Raw genomic sequence first — 19,561 nt, 5'->3', positions numbered from 1 at the left:
CTCCCTTTATCTCCCTGTCCAGTCACAGGAGGACTAACAATCTATATGGGCTGCCACTCATCCACCGCCAGGACCCTCTCCAAAGCATGGCTTCTACAGCCTGGGCACCAATGTTCCTAACAGGATTATCCTGGGAGGCAATGGAACCAGGTGCCCCTCTGTATTCCCCTTGTTATGGGTTGAAATATGTCCTCATCAAAACATATGTTGAAGTCCTAACCCCCGGCACCTCAGAATGTGACTTTATTGGGAAACGAGGTCATTGTAGATGTAATTAGTTAAAATAAGGTCACTAGGATGGGCTCTAATTCAATATGACTGGTGTCCCTATAAATTTGGACATAGACACACACAACTGGAGAATGCCATGAGAAGATGAAGGCATAATTTGGGGTGATGCATCTACAAGCCAAGGAACACCAAAGATCACCAGCAAACCCCCAGAAGCTGGGAGAGACACGTGGAACAGAATCTCCTTCAGCGCCCTCAGAAGGAACCAATCCTGCTGACACCTCGATCTTGGACCTCTGGCCTCCAGAACTGCGAGGAACTGTAAATGCCTGGTGTTTAAGCCCCCCAGTTTGGGGTACTTTGTTGGGCGGCACCAGGAAACGAACACACTCCCAACCTCCTTCCCCAGAGAGAATGTACTCATCGCTGTCAATCATTCAGGAACAGGCCACTCCTGCTCAAGAAACAGGGAGGTCCAGGAGGTTAGCAGCTGTGGCGATGGTGTAGCTTGGAGAACTGCATTTGTAATGCGTGAATATGGATGCCTCCACAAGAGCTGCCACTTGTGACTGGCCCTGTGCATATGGCCGCTCAGGAAACCTACACGGAGGAGGCAGAGGTAACTTGGCAGGAGCCACTCATCTTGGGCCTGGGAGCCCGAGACCCCAATACCGCTAGACATGGCCTCCCTGACTCCCTATAATAAAATGCCTCCCTTCGCCTCCCCTCTGGCAAATTTCAAGTCACTCTTCAAGGCTGCAGTAGACTACTAGTTGTCCCCCAATAGGTATTCTTCCATTTTTTATACCATTAGAGGATTATTGCCTGGTCACATGGTTAGCCAGCTCAGTTTCCAGCCTCCTTTGCAGCTAGGTGTGGTCACATGACTAAATTCTGGCCAATAGGATGTGAGCAGAGGTGAAATGTACAATTCTCATCTGTGTCCTTCAGGAAAGGAGCATGCTGTCTCTCCCTTCTTTTTCCCCTTTCTCCTTCCTGCTGGCTCAAATGTAACATGATGGTGGGGGCTGGAGCTGCACTCCTGAACCACAAGATGGGAGACGGCAGGGCAATGAAGTAGCACTGCTCAGTTTGGACTTTATCAGCACAAGAAATAAACTAGTGCTTTGTTGAAGTCGCTCTTGTTTGGGGTCTTTGTTACCAGGAGCCAGGGGTGTGAAGCGGTTGAGAACAGACTCCCCGGGTTCAACCCCAGCTCCACCACTGCCTATCAGCATGACCTTGGGCAAGTCACTTACTGTGTCTGAATCTCAGGCTCTCCACCTGGAGAACGTGAGTGATAAAAGTACCCACCACTGCTGTTGTGAGGATCAAAGTAGTTAATTCCACGTGAAGTGTTTAAACCGATGCTGTGCACATCGTGAGTGCTCATGAGCATTAGCCAGTGCAGCAGCTGAACCAGGGGCCCAGGCAACACACAGGCCCGCCTCGAACGTCATTCTCTCTCTAGAGTGGCCCTTAGCAGAGCCATGTCCGTTCCATCCCTGTATCCACAGTGCTCAGAGCTGCACTAGAGACATCACTGAGCTGTGCTGAGCAGAAACTAACGCTCCTCGTAGAAATACAAGGGAGAGGTTGAATTAATGTTTTGTCCACAGTGGAAAAATAAAGTTGAAGGGTACTTCTGGACCAAGGAGTGTATGTTTTTAATAAATGTGACTCTTGGAGATTCTCTTATCTTAAACATAAATGAGTCAGAGGAGAAGAAAATGTCCTTTTCATTAACGACTTCCTGTATTAAATTGTGCAAAATAATCTTCAGTGGGACGATTTGTATAGACTTCCTTCATGTATTTTTTCCTGATAATAAAACAAGGAGAAAAAATATCAGCAAACGCCTGACTTCCTAAATAGTCTAATCTTTTTCTACAGGAAAAAGGCTGCAAACGTTTTATCACTGTGTGATCCCCAGGAGACAGGATGCATTCCGGCCCCGTGAGCTCAAGGGCGGAGGAGAGGAGCATGTCATCATCCCACAGCGGTTAGACTGGGGACTGGCGCCGGCGAGATTTGGGTATATCTTAGAATTAAATCTCCATGGCATGACTTTAAAGACATTCACTCATCCCACTGGGTTTCCGTCAGATCGTCTCTTAACGCTCCATTTAGGCCCCCAACAGAAATGACCAACCACTGCCAGACCCAATGGTAAAGAGATGTCTCACTGGAGAAAACAGCAGCAGACCCTTCTGAGTTCAAGCCAAGAGTTTGATGAATAGAGACAAATAAGTAAATAAATGATGTGTATTTTAGCAACAAGTCTACCTACCGATCTGCATTTGGCATTTCCTGTAGCTGGAAGTCTGAGCTAATCTTGGGGCCTGTCTATATGAGGTCGAGACTCAGGCTTGTTCTTGGCAGACCAGGAGCCCCTCCCTCTGCCCGCAGAGTCCTGCCTGCAGTGGGAGGCTGGCACCATCCTCCTCCTCCACGTTCGAGCCACGCAGCCTCCTCGGGGAAGCTTTCCCAACTCCCCCAGGCCCAGTCAGTGCCCTCTGCCTACTCCATCACCTGCATCCATGCCTGAGCTCGCTGGGCACCCAGAGGAGGCCTGCCCACGGAAGGGGTGTTTACAGGATGAAGGCACAGTGGAATCTCAGATACCCAGCTTGTGTGGAGACCACGGGTTTCCAAGCACTTAACTTCTGGCTTCTTAGCTCTGAGCCCGTCTCCCCTTTCTCTTTGAATCCTTTGCCAGGAGGCTGTGTCATAGCCCAAACCACCGCTGCTATGGGGCCTCTGGTGAGATATGTTCTCACAGTCGTGGACACTTTGGGTAGGAAAGATTTGGGGAGGGTGGGCCAGGGCCCCAGGAAAGCTGGCTGCCTGCTCCAGAGGGGCTGCATGGCCTTCGCCCACCCTCCCCCCCACCAGCCTGATCTCCCCTCTGGTGCCTCCCAGCCCCATCTGCCCTCCCCTTGATCTTCCCCTGTATCCCCCATCCCCCTCCCTGACCCCTTCCCTCATCCCCCAACCCCCCGCGCCCGCACTCACTGCAGAAGCTGCTCCTTGGCCAGGTTGAAGTTGCTGCAGTCCAGCGCCCTGCGCAGGTCGCGCTGCTGCCGCTGCTGCTCCCGTTCTAACAACAGGACGGAGCGAGCCTGCTGAACCCTCTGCTGGTCCCAGTCCAGGTCTCGCTGGCGCTCTTCTTCCTGAAGCCTCTGGAGAGAGGAGAGGGGACCCATCACCACCTGCCCCCAGCAGGAGAGCCCCAGGCGATCCACAGGGAGAAACAGCCTCTCCTTTTACAGATGGGGAAACTGAGGCTCAGAGAGGGGGCAGATAGGTGAGCAAGGCCACGAAGGAAATCAGAGGTGACCCCCTGCCTGCCGTCATTCCAGGTTGCCCAGCCACTTCCCACTCGGTTCCAACAGCGGCTCCCAGCCCTGAGGGGGCTCCGTGTGCAGAGCCAAATGTCAGGTCCTCTGCATCTGGGACGCTACCTGTGGGGCAGGCTGCTCCATGGGGCCCAACACCGGGATCACCTGGCAGCTTCTAGAATGTCCTGACACCGCAGCCCCACCCAGGGACAATGATGGGCTCACGGGTCTTGGGGGTGAATTTCTGCATCTCAGCTCCTTGCTCATTGCTTTCCAGACCCCTCTGTAAAGACCCCTGAGTCCTAGAAGAGGAAACTGGATGCATGCAGAGGGGAGGGGTCGCCGCCCCAAATGTGAGCGGTTTTGTCAGCTGTCCTGAGGGTGAATTACTTTGTCAGCTCACCCTGTCCCACAGGCAAAAGGAAGCAAAACTGGCGGGCTGGGCCTGAAGACGAGCACCCTGCTTCTTTCTGTGGGTTTTAGGGCTGAGCTTTCTCCCGCCCCGTGAGCAGGGGTACAGTGATGCTGGATCAGACCACCACCGGGGCAGACGGGCTGGCAGAGGCCCCGGCCCCCACCCAGGGACCGAAGGGCAGGCTGGGCCTGGCTTTGCCTCCTATAGGCAAGTCACTTGGCCCCTCTGAGCCTCAGTTTCCTCACCTGTAAGGAAGCGACTCACAGGTGCCGAGTCACGACACAAGATGCTTTGTCAAGAATAGTGAATGACATGGGGACAGACTTGCCTGGACTAAGAGAGGACAACCTAACTATTCTTTGCATGATCTCAACCGTCAAATTATCTCACACATAGAAAAGGAGGGGGGAAGAAAGGCCACCGAGAGGCATTCGGAGGCGAGAGGAGAGGAAGTATTCTGAGTGGTGAGATTTACTGTGGGATTTTTTTCCCCTTTGTGGTTTTCTGTCTTACTTTTCTATAAAGATTGAGAATCAGACAAAAATGCTGTTTTCAGGACAGACAGCCAACCTTCTTTGCCAGACGGTCGGGCTGAACTGCAGGAGTAAAGGACAGAGCAGGGCCTAGCAAGGTGACCGCATTCTCTATGTCACCACGCCAACCTCAGGGCTCCTCTCGCCTGGGGCTACTTCCTTGCCCACCCCCGGCTGCCCTCGGCTCCCAACGTCCCTGCAGCCTCTCACAGACGTTTGCGCCTCTGGACCTGGAGGTGAGCAGGCAGGTGAGCTGTGCCCGCTGCTCCCCATCTCATGGGCCATTGCCATTGCCCCGCCCCCTGCACCTCCCTGCTTGGAAGCTCACACTGACCACAGCACCCGCCACCCCACCTGTGCGGTCATCTGCCGAGCCTGGGGTGGCCCTGGCCACTCTTGGCAGGTTTGAGAACCCCTCTGAATCTCTCCTGCTGTCATCTTGAGCGATTTCAGTGCACAGAGACGACCCTTTCCTTTCTCTGACTTCTCTGCCTCCTGTGTAAAGACCTCATCCTGGGACCTGTCAGCTGTCACTCCCTGGGTACATCTACCAGTGGTCCTCAAACTCCAGAGGCATCAGAGCCCCTGGGGGCTTGCTAAGCACTGACCACAGCCCCACCGCAGGGTTTCTGATTCAGCAGGGCTGGGGCGGGGCCTGGGAGTCTGCATTTCTCTCAAGTTCCCAGGTGATGTGACGCTGCTGGTCCGAGAGCCCGCTTTGAGAACCTCCGCCCTCGTCCTGTCATTACCAACAATGCCACCCTCCCTCGTCTCACCCTCAAGGGTCCCCTTCACCACCATGCTGACCTGCCTCTTCTGCTCTCTCTCCAGCACCCTGATTCCAACAGCTATTCCACCCTGATGACATCAATCCACCGACAGCACACTTTTCCACTGTCCCTGGTGCTCCCGTGTCCTCATCGCCCTCCTTGTTCAGCCCAGCGTCCACACCTGACCCCGCCCCCCCGGCAGATTCCTTGCATCCTTGAGCTTCTCACTTGGTCAGACTTGCTGGCAAGCCCTGACCATGGCCCCAGCCAATTCTCCCCTTACAGTCAAGCGTGGCTGTGCTCAGGGGTCACTTCAAGTTCATGACCGCGAGCCTCCATTGGGCCCTTGGCACTGCCTGGCCATCCTGCCCCTTCCCCCAGGCCATTCCTTTCCAGCTACCCTAGATGACCATTTAGCACCTTGTTGTCTGTCCTCAAATCCCCAACCTGGACCCCTTAGCCTTCCCATTTCACCAGGAAATAGGGGCTCAGGAAGAGAAGCCCCACCAGCTGCCATGCCCACGTCCCTCCCCATCTCTGCTCGCCCCTGCTCCACCCCCACCGCCACGGCCACAGGTGATCAGTCTGAGCTCCTGTCCACGCCGAGCCTCAACTGGTGCTCTGAGTCCCTTGTTCTCCTGCCACCCCGGGGACGTGGCTGAAGCAAGTCTCTCCCCATCTACTGCATCCCTCTCGTGGAAGGACAAGCATGCTGTTATTTGTACAATCAGAAAAACAAACAACTTCCGCATGACCCACACCCCCCACCAGCTGCCACCCCATTCTCTGCACCCTTTATAGCAAAGTGCATTCAAAGCGTTGTCTGCATTTGCTGTCTCACTTCCTCCTGCCCCTTCTGTCTCGAGCCCATTACACAGGCTCCCACCTCCACCAAAGATGTGACTGCCACCGTGCTGGCTCCAGCGTCTAGTCGGCAGCCCAGCAGCGGTGTTTGACCCAGGGATCCCCACCCTCCTTCCAAAACGTTTCCCCTCGCTTGGCCTCCAGTCCCTCCCACCTCTCTGGCTGCTCCGTCTCAGGCTCCTTGGCTCTTTATAAATGGCAGGGGGTCCCAGGACTCAGTCCTCAGATCCCTTCTCCTCCGTCTGCACTCACTCCCTGTGTGTTCTCATCCAGACCTTGTTCTGAGCTCCAGACTGCATGTCCAGCTACTCACTGGGCTTTACTTGGAGGTTGTGGCAGAAAATATTACTTGTCCCCCAGTAGCCATTTTTCCTTCTTCCTCAATAAAAGAATCACTAGCACTTCAGAGCCTGGAATAAACACTACATTTGCCAGTCTTCCTTACAGTTAGGGGCAACCTTGTGACTAACTGTTGCCCAGTGGAATGTAGGTGGAAATGTCTTGTGAAACTTCTGGGAAGTGTCCTTAGTGTTCTTCCCCATTCCTTCTTCCTACTAGCTGCAGTATGCATGTGATGGCTGGAACTCAAGCAGCCATCTTGCACTAAGAGGTGGGAGCCAGGTGCTGAGAATGGCGGAACTTCAGTCAATGACCATGGAGCTGCCATACCAGCTCTGGACTGTTTTCTTAAGGATTTGGTCTACACACAGAGATAAAATTCTATTTTGTTTAAGATGCTGTTATGTGGGGTTTTCAACTGAATCCTAAGAGATATAGATGTCTAAAGAACATTGCACGCAGCATCCAAAATTGCACTTCTTTTCCCCTACCAACCTGCTTCTCCCACTGTCTTACCACCTCTGTAAATGCCAACTCCATCCTTCTCATTGCTCAGCCAGAAGGCCTGGAGTAATCCTTAACTCCTCTGTCTTTCATATGCCACATCCAACCCTTCAACCAATCCTGTTGGCTCTACCTTCAAAACAGGTCCAGAATCCGACGACTTCTCAGCACCCCTGCTGCCAGCACCCTGGACCCAGCCAGCATCATCTCTTACTGGACCACTGCACCAGCCTCCCTGGTGATCTCTGTTTTTCCCCCTCGACCCTCTAGAGTCCACCCTCAACACAGTGGCAAGAGGAACACCAGTAAATGTAAGTCAGCTTGTGTCACTCCTCTGCTCAAAACCCTCCAGAGCTCCCTCTCTCAGTCACAGGAAAAGCCAAGGTCTTCCCCAGCAGCCCGCCAGCACCTCGACCCTCCCTCTCAGACCTCCTCCTGCCCCTCACTGCCCCAGGCTCCTCACTCTTCTCTGAACAGGTCAAGATGGTCCTGCCTCAAAGCCTTTGCCCCTTGCAGTCCACCCCACCTGGTCGTCCTTTCCTCAGATATCTGTGTGGCTGGCTCCCCCCCTCCTTCAGGTCTTTGTTGCAAGGTCACTTCTCAGTCCCCAGTGACCCTCCTCTGCCCAGCACTCTCCATGCCCTTTACCCGGCCTTCCTTTCCTCCCCAGCACTCACTATTCAGCTGCCTCATACACGGATGCGATTATCTGGCTCTTGTCATCTCCCCACTAGAACGTAAACTCCTAGAGGGCAGCTTCCAGGGCCGAATGTAACACTGGCTATAACTAGACGCGCTCGAGGAAGGCAGAGGAAGGTAGCAGGAAGCACACAGTCTGCAGGCTCTGTGAGGAGGGGTGGGGCAGGCACCAGCTTCTCCTGGACTTGCTGCTTCTGAACCAGGCGGATCTGCTCCAGCTGCTCCCGGGTCATGCCCTTCCAGCGGTCGGGGACCACGCGGTGCAGCCCGAAGGAGCTGGCTGCCTGCTGTGGGTTCTCGGAGAGCAGGTCCCCACGCAGGAGGTTGGAGATCTCAGCCAGGTTGTCCTCCTCTTCTTGTTTTTTCTCTTGAATTTTCCTTTCTGCTGACTCCAAGGCCTACGCAGGGGAAGACATTAAGGAAGATGCTCCAAGTGACCCCGGGGGGACTGAGGCACAGGCCGGCAAATCTCACTAGGGCCCTTGAAGGAAGAATGCCCTAAAGGACACCAGGGACAGGGTCAGGGGTGGTGGTAGACTTGTCAGACACGGATGTGGGGAAGCCCTTGGACCCCTGGCTGCTTGGATGATGCTGGGCTGAGGGAACTCCTACCTGTCGGTTGTGTGCATAGGAGCTGCAGCTCTTTGCACAGGCTTGGCAAAGCAGGGAGCTGCCTCCCCACCATTAGGCAGCCACCTCCCCTCAGCTGGACCTCACCCACCCCAAAGCAGTGCTCTATGCCCCTCCCTGCGGCCCTGGTCATCCTTGGACAGCTTCAGGCAACAAAGAACACCCGCAGAGTGATCCACAACAGTGGTAACTTCTAAAAGGTGAACAGGTGTTGTCGCCTCAGTGTTCCTGATGCCCATTAGCCACAGGCCCCAGGCACAAATAAATTCCTGGTCAAATCCCTGCTCAAGTGAGGGTGATGAGTGAAGGAAACGGGCCTTGGCTGTGTGACCTGCAGCAAGTCACCTCCCCTCTCTGGGCTACGGTAAAGTCAGGAGATAGAGTATAAGACATTTGTCGGGGTTCTCACTTCTCTATAGTAATGAACACACAGGGCTCTCTGCAAGGTGCTGGCCCCCTGCACGTGCTCGTGAGGAGGCCAGCTTGACTGTCACAGAAGCACCTGCTCTGCAGCTCGACAGGCCTAGAGTCACATACCAGATTTGCCAGTCAGTACTGGGGTGGCCTCAAGAGAGTGCCCCCTCTGAGCCCGTTTCTTCACCAGTTAATCATGCCCCTCTGGTAGGGTTGTCGAACACAGTGACTGATAAGAGCAGCCAATTGTTGCTAGGATTGAGAACAATGGCTGTCATTGATTGAGTCCTGATAACGTGCCGGATGTTCCAGCGTGTGTTTCGTGTATTACCTAGTTTAATCCCACAACAACCTTACGAGCGAGCGTGATAGCCATCACTGCTGGTCACTAAATGTGGCCAGAGCCACACTCTGCTGCCCACTTAGAGTGAGTGTGGCCATGAGGCTTACTCTGGCCAGTGAAATGTGAGCAGAGGCATTGGGACACTTCTGGGAGGACGCAGTGGGTGGGGGGGTTGGCCACATTCCTTCTCTGTTGTGGTGCTGGAGTCCTCCGGCTCGTGGCTGCTCTGTCCCAGGGCCTGGGCTCCAGGGTGAGCATGACGAGGAGCAGAGCCCCTCAGCCAACCCGTGATGGACCTGCAGCACGATGAACATCAACTTGGTGTTTTAAGCCACTGAGATTTGGGAGGTGTTTCCTACCCAGCACACGTTAGCTCATTCTGACTGTGACCACTACCCCTGCTCTGCAGGTGATAAAAGAGAGGCTCTCAAGGGGCTCTTCCAAGGCTGCAGACAAGAGCCTGGTCGCGCAGTCGGGCTCTAGAGCCCGCACAGAACCGCGACACCACAAGCCATCCCTAATGAATGAGTGCCCCTCGCCGAGAACCGGGGCCTCTCCAGTGGGTGTCTCCCCCTGCTGAGCCAGACTGACCTGCTTGGAATCTTCTTTCAAGGATAGTTATCAAGACCCTTGTCTTAACGTCCCAGGCTAATTAACAAAGCCTGTTTCCAGTCAGGAACAGGGCTGCAAAAGCCAGAGATGGCTTTCCCCAGGCAGAGGGCTCTCACAGCATCCTCATGAGGAGCTGGGGGACCCAAAAATGCTGGCACACAGTAGGTGCACACTAAAAATTTTATTGGGTGAATGAATAAATAAATCGATGAATGCAGTAACACAGCTTTGCAAAATACATACCAGTGCCCAGTGGGAGAGCTCAGTAAATATCTGTTGAATTGATAAATGAAAGAATGAATAAATGAATGAATGGATGACCAGCGACAGTGAGCAAAGGACCAAGAGCCTCATTCTGTCATTAATTTGCTGTGGGGCCTGAAGCAAAGGACCTCTCCTCTTGGGCCTCGTCTGTAAAGTGAAGGGAAAGGGCCAGATGACCTCTAAGACCTCCTGTCGCTTGCAGGTTGGTGACCTGGGCTCCAGGGGCCTCGGTCCTGCCCTTGGGTCACCCCTCCCCATCTCTGGCAATTTGCCCTCCTCGTTCCTCTCCCCTGCTGTTGAAGACCAACATTCTCCCTGGTCTCTGGGCCAGCTGCTCCAGGATTGTTGATTACAGACCCCCATCGGTAGAACATTTTTGAGGTTGTGTCTCCAATATATTAAGTTCACAATGTGGTACTATTAGACCATAAAAATAGCAGGTACCCCATAATACACACACACACACAAACATAGGAATTTAAAATGATGAGGTTAAAAATAAATATGAAGCAGAGTTCTAATCATCTTCCTGTTCTCCCATGGGTCCTCTTGCACACTCTCCTTTGCAGACCATGGTTCTGGACAACCAGCTAATCTGATCAATGAGTCAAGGCCAAGCCCTCACCCTGCCCAGGAAATATAACTACATTTGGAAAGAACACCTGGAGAGAGAGTCTAAACTCCAAAAGGAGTAGAGAACTTGAAGCGACTTCGGCACATGATTGCCAGAGAGAGCAGTGTTTGGAGGAAGTTGGGCAGAGTTTAAGGAGAAGGCAGCTGTCACAAGACTCTCAAAGTTTGTGTTATCATCATAGCAGTTGTTCCCTTTAATGGGTGCCTGTGGACCTGCTCTTGGTACGGAGGAACTCTGAGAGGCAGTAAAGGAGACTTCAAACTACGACCGGGCGTCAGAGCAGTGCTAGGTGGCATCCGTCTAGGTAGACAGCACTGTCCTCGTGTTACAGAAGAACCCGAGGTTTGGAAAGGTGAACTGCCCCCCAGGTTGCAAGGCTAGTTTTGTCAGGCTTCACACCCAGATTCAGAGCTAAGGAGCAGGGGCTGGTTCTCATCCATCTCTGTAACTGGGCAGCCCCTGGCAGGGCCCCACTGGGGTTGGTGAAGTGACCTTGTGAATGGACTGAGCCCGGGACCCAGCAAGGCCGGGGCACCCCAAGGAAGCAGCTGTGTGCTTTCCTCCCCTCCAGACACTGAGCCCGGGGTATACCTGGCTCTTGTTGAATTCTTTCACAGCTGCACAAACCGCCTTTCTGGTGGCACTTTCCAGATTCTGTAAATGCATGGCTGTTTTGTCAAACTGCAGCCTTGTCTTCACATAGAGGTCCTCTGAAAGGAAGCAAAGCACAATCAAACCGAGTGTTCCCACCCAGAGCTCCTTCCCAGGCCTGCAGAGCACCCTGCAGGGTGTCCACTCACACATCTACGTATCACACTCTCATCCACAGCGTGGGGATGCCTTGGATGGCTGTTGGCAGACTCAGATGAGTTAATTCAAGTAAAGCTCTTAGATTGGTGCCTGGCACAGAGTGTGCGTGATCACTACCATGGATTGGTAATGTCTGCTTTAGATTAGTAATGTCTGCTGTGGTCCTGGGATGGGAGGCTGTGGGCTCCTTGCCATCCTTGATCTATCATCCTTATAGTGGGCAAGGGATGGTGGGAGCCCAGAAAAAAGAGAGCTCTGCCTTGGGAACCAGATGGGGCTCCCAGAGGAGCGGGTATCAGCTAGCAGATATTCATGGAGTGGCGGTAGGAATTTGCCAGGACAATGAGGAGGAGGAGAAGGGGACAAAGCAGTGGAGATGAACAGCAAAACACAAAGATTTGGAGTGAGACAGAGCAGCCTCCTATCCCAGCCCACACACTTCCCAGTTCTGCAAACCTGACCTATGACTCAACCTTTCTCAGCCTCCAGCCCTCACCTGTGGGGCGGGACAACACTTACTTTGCAGGCTGGTTACATTAAAAAAGTGTCATTGAGGGGCCAGCCCTATGGCCCAGTGGTTAAGTTCTGCTCTAGCAGCCCAGGGTTTTGCAGGTTCAGATCCTGGGTGCGGACCTAGCACTGCTTGTCAAGCCACGCTGAGGCAGTGTCCCATATAGAAGAACTAGAAGGACCTGCAACTAGAATATACTACTATGTACTGGGGGTGCTTTGGGGAGAAGAAGAAGAAGAAAAAAAAAGAAGACCGGCAACAGATGTTAGCTCAGGGCCAATCTTTAAAAAAAGTGTTACTGATCAGAGGTTCTTGTAGGGGGTTTGTGCCCTGTGGGTCTCTTCATTATCTCCAAAAACAAAGACCAAACTCTTGAGCAGTGAATTTCTGGCTTCTGCTCATCTTCAGCTGCATCTCCCACCTTTCCTTTATCCATCCACTCATTAAGCAGAGAGCTATCAAGAGCCTAACATGGGGGGCCAGCCTGGTGGCACAGCAGTTAAGTTTGCACGTTCTGCTTCTTGGCGGTCCAGGGTTTGCCGGTTCGGATCCCGTGTGCAGACATGGCACCGCTTGGCACACCGTGCTGTGGTAGGCGTCCCACATATAAAGTGGAGGAAGATGGGCACGATGTTAGCTCAGGGCCAGGCTTCCTCAGCAAAAAGAGGAGGAGTGGCAGTAGTTAGCTCAGGGCTAATCTTTCTCAAAAAAAAAAAAGAAAAAGAGCCTAACGCGGGCTGCATGCTTTGCTGGGAACAGCCTACTTAGTGGTGGGTGAAACGCAAGGGGCCTTTCCTGCCTTCCTGGAACTTACTGTTTAGGAGATGAGACAGACAGTAAACAAACGAGGCCCAAAATAGTTACATTAACACAAATCATGACAGTGCTTGGAGGGAAGGATACTAAGAGCGAAAATGCTGGGAACACCTGACTTGGGTAGTTGGAGGTGGGTGTAAGAGAGAGCTTTTCCAGGAGGAAGCGACATTTAAGCTGAGGCCCGAAGGACAAGAGAGCAGGAGCAAAGGCTCTGAAGTGGGGAAGGACTGGTCGAGATCCAGAAGTGAAAGAAAGCCGGAATGGTGGGGACATGGTGAGTGGGGTGGGGGTGGGCGGCAGGTGACATTGGAGGGTTGAGCAGGGGCCCCAGTGTGCAGGGCCTTGTAGGCTGTGGGAGGCTTTTAATTTTATTCCAGATGTAACGGGAGGCCATTAGAGGGATCTAAGCTAGATGGAGGGAGCGGGGGTGACACTGCTCAACTCGACATTGTTTAAAATGTAGCACTCTGACTCCTATGTTGAGAATGAACCCTGGAGGGGCAAGAAAGAAAGTGGAAGTCAATTAGAAAGCCTTTGGCATGCTCCATCCGGTGAAAAAGGGCAGTGGCTTGCATTACAGGGATGACAGTAGGGTTGGGAGAAGTGGACAGTTCGAAATATATGCAGGAGGTAGAAGGGATGGGAGTTGAGGATGGCCTGGAGACAAGTCGTCAAGAATGACTCCCACATTTCTGGCTTGATCAAGGGAAGGAGGTGCCATTTAGTGATGGGAGGAAAATAGAGGGAGGAGCAGATTCAGAGAGAAACACAGGCTAGTTTCCAGTGTGTGGTGAGATGTCTGGTTAGATGTCAAGGAGGCATCTCAAGGACCGAGTCTGAGGCTGAGACAGAGGCTCCCAGTCAGAGGTGGAAATGTGGAGCACCTGGGAGACGGATGAGATTTTTAAAGCCCTATGAGTGGATTATTTCAACAAATATTTATCTATGTGCCAGGAACTAAGGATACAGTGGTGAACAAGACAGATGAAACCTCCTGCCTTCATTGAGCTCAGGATATGATACTGGGGAGAGGGGTAAGAAATACACAACCACACAGGGTGTCAGTGATCAATGTTGTAAATAAAGCAAAGGAAGGGATGGGGGAGGGTAGAAGGTTGCAATTTAAAATACTGTGGTCATGGGAGGCCTCACTGATGACATTTTAGCAAAGACCTGCAGGAGGAGAGGGAGCCAGCTGTGCAGATATCTGGGGAAATATGTTTCCAGGCAGAGGGAACTGTAGGTGCAAAGGCCCTGAGGCAGATGTGAGCCTGACACACTCACCCTCTAGCAATAGCGAGGAAGCCAGTGTGACGATGATGAAATGAATGAAGGGCAGCAGCAGAGGAGGAGATAAAGTCAGACTGTGAAGGCCGTGTTGTTCCTTGAAATAAATTTGGTGTTTACTGAGTGAAATGAGGAGCTATTGGAAGGTTCTGAGTGAAGGATCTAGTTTAACTTTTAACAGCATCATTCTGGCTGCTGGGTTGAGAAGAGACTGTAGGGGGACAAGGGCAGAAACAAGGAAACTAGTTAGTGGCTACTGCAATCATCCAGTTGAGAGACGTTGATAGCTTAGTCCAGAGTGGTAAAGGCAGAGGTGGTGAAGGATAGCTGAAATTTGACATGACTTGCTTCTGGGCAGGACGTGGCGTTTGAGAGAAAGGAAGGAGTAAAGATGACTTGGGGTTGGGGCCTGGGCAACCAGAAGAATGGAGTTCCCATTGACGGAGGTGGAGGTCAGGCTTGGGGATGGTCAGAGCTTCTTACTGGACTCGTACTGTGGGCTAGACCTTTGTATTTCCAATTGTCTTCCCAGCAAACTGTGGGCACACTGAGGGCAGGGACCATCCTGAGTTACTCCGCGCTCCAGCACCCAACCGGAGCCCCGACACAGAGCACAAGCTCAGAAAACGTTCCCCGCACAACAGACGTGTGGCTGAGGATGTTTAAATCCTGGACTGCAGGCCCTGATGCCTCTCGCCCCACACGACCAAAGCAGCACGTTAGTAGGACTTAAAAGACAAAATGAAACAAGAAAAAAACTGGGGGTTGTTTGTTGAAGAAAGTATAGAGACCAATTTGTCTTCTTTGCCTTATTACCTGCACGTTTTTGTTCTTCGCGGGCATTCTTCCATTCACTTTGCTGTTGCAAGGACCATTCTCTGTTTTGTTCCTGTTGGAATTTCTTCCTCTCGCGGAAGTTTAAATCCTCTCCCATGAATTTCTGCATTCCTGAAACCGTATTCCGAGCATCATTATCTGACTGCCGGGCTGGAAGGTCTTTCTTAAGGGCAAGGGGGTCAGAGAGGTCAAATTCACGGCGAGTTTCTGGCTTCTGAAAGTTCTGCTGGAAGTCATTGATAGCTTTACACAGATCTCTCCTCTCTCTCCTTTCCCGCTCTTCTAATATGCATGCGATTTTGTCATTTTGCCTCATTTCAGCAGCTAGAAGAGACATAGCACATCCATAAGCTTCAGATTCAGTGGAAAAAAAAAATTTCAATCCACCTTAAAAAATAATTTTTTGATATTTTTGATTCTAAAAATAATTCGAAAGGTAATTAGAATGGCTAAAAGTAATTATGCACTTTCACCTTAGTAAAAGTGATTCTAAAAGTAATACCACCCTTCAAAAAGGTAACACAATCATTAAAGGATTAGTATCCTGAATATACAAAAAGCACCTACAAATCAATTTAAAGAAACCTGAATGATCAATAATCTTGTAAAAAGATGATCAGCCTCATAAGATGGGAAATATCCAAGGAATTGGCAAAATATTTAAAATGCTATTAACAGCACATTTTAGTAAGGATGTGGGGAAACAAGCGTTCTCATTCACTGCTTGTGGGAGTGTAACATGGTATACTTATAATTTTGGAAAGCAATTTTCCAATATCTCATAAAACTAAAAACCTACAAATCCTATGACCTATCAATTCCACTTCTAGGGATCTCTCACTCACGTACACTGGGGACATAATGCATGGAGAATCATTGTAGCATTGTTTGTGGTTATAAAAAAACTGGAAAAAATCTAAATCAGCCATCAGTAGGGGAATGGATAAAGAAATTGTGGTTAAGTCATATAACAAAATATCATAAAACAATTAAAATTATATGTAGATCACTGAATAATTCCAAAAATACACTGGTGAATTTAAAAAAGTGTTATAAAAGGATCCATTCAATATGATACCGTTGATGTACAATTTTGAAACACATTGTCATGGATACACACACAAATAGTACAAGTACAAAAAACATGCAGGGGAGTGATGACAACACTGAGGAGGGAGGGCAAGGAAACTGATGAGGGCGGGGAGAGCTTTAGCTCTCTCTCTATATAACATTTAATTCTCAAAAAGCATTCTTAAAATAAGATATCTAAAGCCAATTTGGCAAATGTTAACATCTAATCTGGTGGTGAGTATGTATGTGTCTGTCACATTGTTTTTGTTAAGTTTGAATTATTTTAAAACTAAAGTAAAAAAATGGTAAAAGGTTTAGAAAATATGGAACAGTCTAAGAAGAAAATAAACTTCACTCATCAGTCCATCACTTTAACATTACCACTGCTAACATTTTGGTGTATTTCCTTTCTGCCTTTTTTCTAAGCATATTTTTATAGTCACGTGAGGCATAATGACGTTTTGGTCAATGATGGAACACACATACGATGGTGGTCATAAGATTAGTACCATATAGCCTAGGTGTATAGTAAGCTATGCCGTCTAGTTTGTGTAAGTTCACTCTAGGACGTTCCTACAATGATGAAATCACCTAACAGTGCTTTTCTCAGAACCTATCCTCATTGTTAAGTGAGGCGTGACTGCATATATTTTTAAACTTAATCGATAACGCATTGCACAATTTTGTATCCTGCTTTTTTCTATTTTAAAAATCTTTGTTACTTAAAAAAAATAAGCTGAAATTGTTGAACATGACGGAGGAAAATGAAGCCTATTTGAAAATTTGATTTAAGAGCTCGAACACTATTATTTGAATCATATCCAGTCCTAAGTCCGCTCAGGGGGGGTGAGCTCGGGAGAGTGCGTGGCATCTGTTGTACTCAGTTATCCCCACTAGCAGGTCTTGAACTTTTTGGGAGAAAATGTGTGTGTATTTAAGGTTTTTCATATCCAGTTTTTTTAAGAAAACAGAGAAAAACATACAGTTAATCTCAATATATTTCCTACAACCCACATAGAATTCAATAGCTGTTTTGCTTTTAAGAGAAGATCCAGCGCATTGAGTTAATCGAGCACAAGAAATTGTGAAAATTTAAAAGAAGGAAGAGCATGAAAATGACAAGTTTTTACATAGGTGAAGAAATGAGGACTGGAGTCTAAAGGCACACAGCCCTAAATCGCTAGACAGGCAATCAGCAAACGCTCACCAAAGATTTCATCTCTAGCTTTTTCAGTTGCTTCTTTTATCTTCTGGTCGTGAACCTGAATATCCCAGGCTTTTGTGTCTCCCTTGGAATGGAAAACAAGAGGAGAGAGAGTTAGAGCCAGAGAGTTTTATTCAGTTGGTAACAATCCTACTTATCTTTTCGGCCTTGCCCCACTGTAAATGAATTGTCTTAGGTAGACATCAGGTCTTTTCAGACTTGGATGCTTTTGCTTATAGTCGGTTCTTCAGCCTGTCCTCTTAACTTTCACCAGAGCTTCCTTCCCTTTTTCTCTGGGTCAACAGATACTCATCCTCAGAATGCTGCTTGGGCATCACCTCCTCTAGGAAGCCCTCTCTGATTTCCTTTCCTGGCCCCAGTCTGTGCTCCTCTCCCTCACAGAACTAACTCCACTGCATTTCAAGGTGACCATTTCAACGCCTGCCTCTCCGATGGGCCACCAGCTCTGCAAGGTCATTATTCTTCATCTCCTTATTCTCCATCTCCTGAGCTCAGCTCAGGCTTGCCACAAAATAGGAACTCCACTGGTGTTTGTCAAACGAATGGACTGGAAGGAACCCTTGGCAATGTAGAAAATCTGGCTCAGAGAGAGGAGGGTGCGTTATTTGGTCCGTTAGGGTCTCTCCCATCCGCAGCAAAGTCAACACATCGTGCTGGTTTTCCCCGCCAAAGCCTGGTGCCGTTCGCCGCTGTGCCTAGGTCAAAAGTTTCATTCCAAGGGCTCATCTCCTCCTCTCGCCCCCACCTGCGCCTCCACATTCCCTCCTGCCCCTTTCCCTTTCGGGCCCAAGGGTCTCACCCCGATGATCCTGTTCCTGGCGTTGAAGATCAGCTTCTGCCTGCACAGCTCCGCCTGTCTCCTCTTGGCCAAGCGAAAGTCCTGCTCCAGGTCCTTGGGCTGCACTATGTCCATGACTGGGAATCGCCAAGAGATTCTAAGAGGTTTTAAAACATGCGAGACAAAAAACAAAAGACAGCAACAGTGAAACAAGCTGAAGCCCAGGCGAGGCTGGCTCCTCGGGAGGCGGGGCCGGCGGGAAGCGAGGCCGCTCCGCTCCGGGGCTTTCAGGCGGTCTCTCTCCCAACCGCCCCGGGTGCGGATCCGGGTTTCCGCGGAAACGTAAACAACGCCGGTTGCTAAGGAACGGCGCTGCGCTCGCCGCGTTCTCACTCTCCTCTCGCGAGACGTCAAGAGGCACTTCCCGCGCTTTTCTCGCCGGCGTGTGAGGACGCGGCTGAGGCGCAGCGGGCGCGGCCATGGGCCGTTTGGAGCTGCTGCTCGTGGAGAACTTTAAGTCGTGGCGGGGCAGCCAGGTCATCGGCCCCTTCAGGAGGTTCACCTGCATCATCGGCCCCAACGGCTCCGGTAATGGGACCCAGACGCCTCGGCATGCCTCGTTTTGCCTGAGGGGACGTGAGGGTGGCGGCCACGCGGCCCGGACTCCAGGCGGCTGCTGCCCGCCGCCTCGGCCTGCTCCTGGCCCGACCTCCGCCGCTGCCGCGCCGACCCTCTCACTGCACCCCCGGCCCTCTCGCCGCACCCCCGACCCTCTCCCCGCACCCCCGACCCTCTCCCCGCACCCCAGGCCGACCCTCTCGCCGCACCGCCGACCCTCTCCCCGCACCCCAGGCCGACCGTCTCCCCGCACCCCCGACCCTCTCGCCGCACCCCCGACCCTCTCCCCGCACCCCCGACCCTCTCGCCGCACCCCCGACCCTGTTGCCGCACCCCGGGCCCTCTCCCCGCACCCCCGACCCTCTCCCCCCACCCCAGGCCAACTCTCTCGCCGCACCCCCGACCCTCTCGCCGCACCCCGACCCTCTCCCCGCACCCCCGACCCTCTCCCCCCACCGCCGACCCTCTCCCTGCACCCCCGACCCTCTCGCCTCACCCCCGACCCTCTCGCCGCACCCCGGACCCTCTCGCCTCACCCCCGACCCTCTCGCCGCACCCCCGACCCTCTCGCCGCACCCCCGACCCTCTCGCCTCACCCCCGACCCTCTCGCCGCACCCCCGACCCTCTCCCCCCACCGCCGACCCTCTCGCCGCACCCCCGACCCTCTCCCCGCACCCCGGACCCTCTCGCCTCACCCCCGACCCTCTCGCCGCACCCCCGACCCTCTCGCCTCACCCCCGATCCTCTCGCCGCACCCCCGACCCTCTCCCCCCACCGCCGACCCTCTCGCCGCACCCCCGACCCTCTCCCCCCACCGCCGACCCTCTCCCCGCACCCCCGACCCTCTCGCCGCACCCCCGACCCTCTCGCCGCACCCCCGACCCTCTCGCCGCACCCCCGACCCTCTCCCCCCACCGCCGACCCTCTCCCCGCACCCCCGACCCTCTCGCCGCACCCCCGACCCTCTCGCCGCACCCCCGACCCTCTCGCCGCACCCCCGACCCTCTCCCCCCA

General features: G+C 52.3%; 2 protein-coding genes across 4 annotated transcripts in view; one reads left to right on the top strand and one right to left on the bottom strand.

Annotated features, from left to right (window-relative positions):
* Nucleotides 1–1,874: 1,874 nt before the first annotated feature.
* On the bottom strand, nucleotides 1,875–18,434 carry RIBC2 (RIB43A domain with coiled-coils 2). The gene is made up of 7 exons (XM_008543170.2): nucleotides 17,950–18,434; nucleotides 17,133–17,214; nucleotides 14,834–15,178; nucleotides 11,185–11,303; nucleotides 7,867–8,094; nucleotides 3,247–3,413; nucleotides 1,875–2,052 (listed from the first exon to the last, which is right to left on the bottom strand). The coding sequence occupies exons 1-7, from the start codon at nucleotides 18,061–18,063 to the stop codon at nucleotides 1,974–1,976; spliced, it is 1,134 nt and encodes a 377-aa protein (XP_008541392.1). The 5' UTR covers nucleotides 18,064–18,434; the 3' UTR covers nucleotides 1,875–1,973.
* SMC1B (structural maintenance of chromosomes 1B) overlaps nucleotides 18,317–19,561 on the top strand; it is a 76,883-nt gene continuing 75,638 nt past the window's right edge. The window contains exon 1 of one of the 3 annotated variants that reach the window (XM_070600427.1): nucleotides 18,317–18,516. In XM_070600427.1, the coding sequence (XP_070456528.1) occupies nucleotides 18,408–18,516 (109 nt within the window). In that variant the 5' untranslated portion in view covers nucleotides 18,317–18,407. The remainder of the gene's footprint in view (nucleotides 18,517–19,561) is intronic. The other 2 variants (XM_008543171.2, XR_011534780.1) reach the window with 2 other exon arrangements.

The sequence above is a fragment of the Equus przewalskii genome, chromosome 29 (assembly GCF_037783145.1).
Source record: "Equus przewalskii isolate Varuska chromosome 29, EquPr2, whole genome shotgun sequence".
In the NCBI taxonomy this organism is placed as follows: domain Eukaryota; kingdom Metazoa; phylum Chordata; class Mammalia; order Perissodactyla; family Equidae; genus Equus; species Equus przewalskii.
The sequence above is the reverse complement of the archived record's forward strand: the minus strand, read 5'-3'. Positions and strand labels throughout refer to the sequence as shown.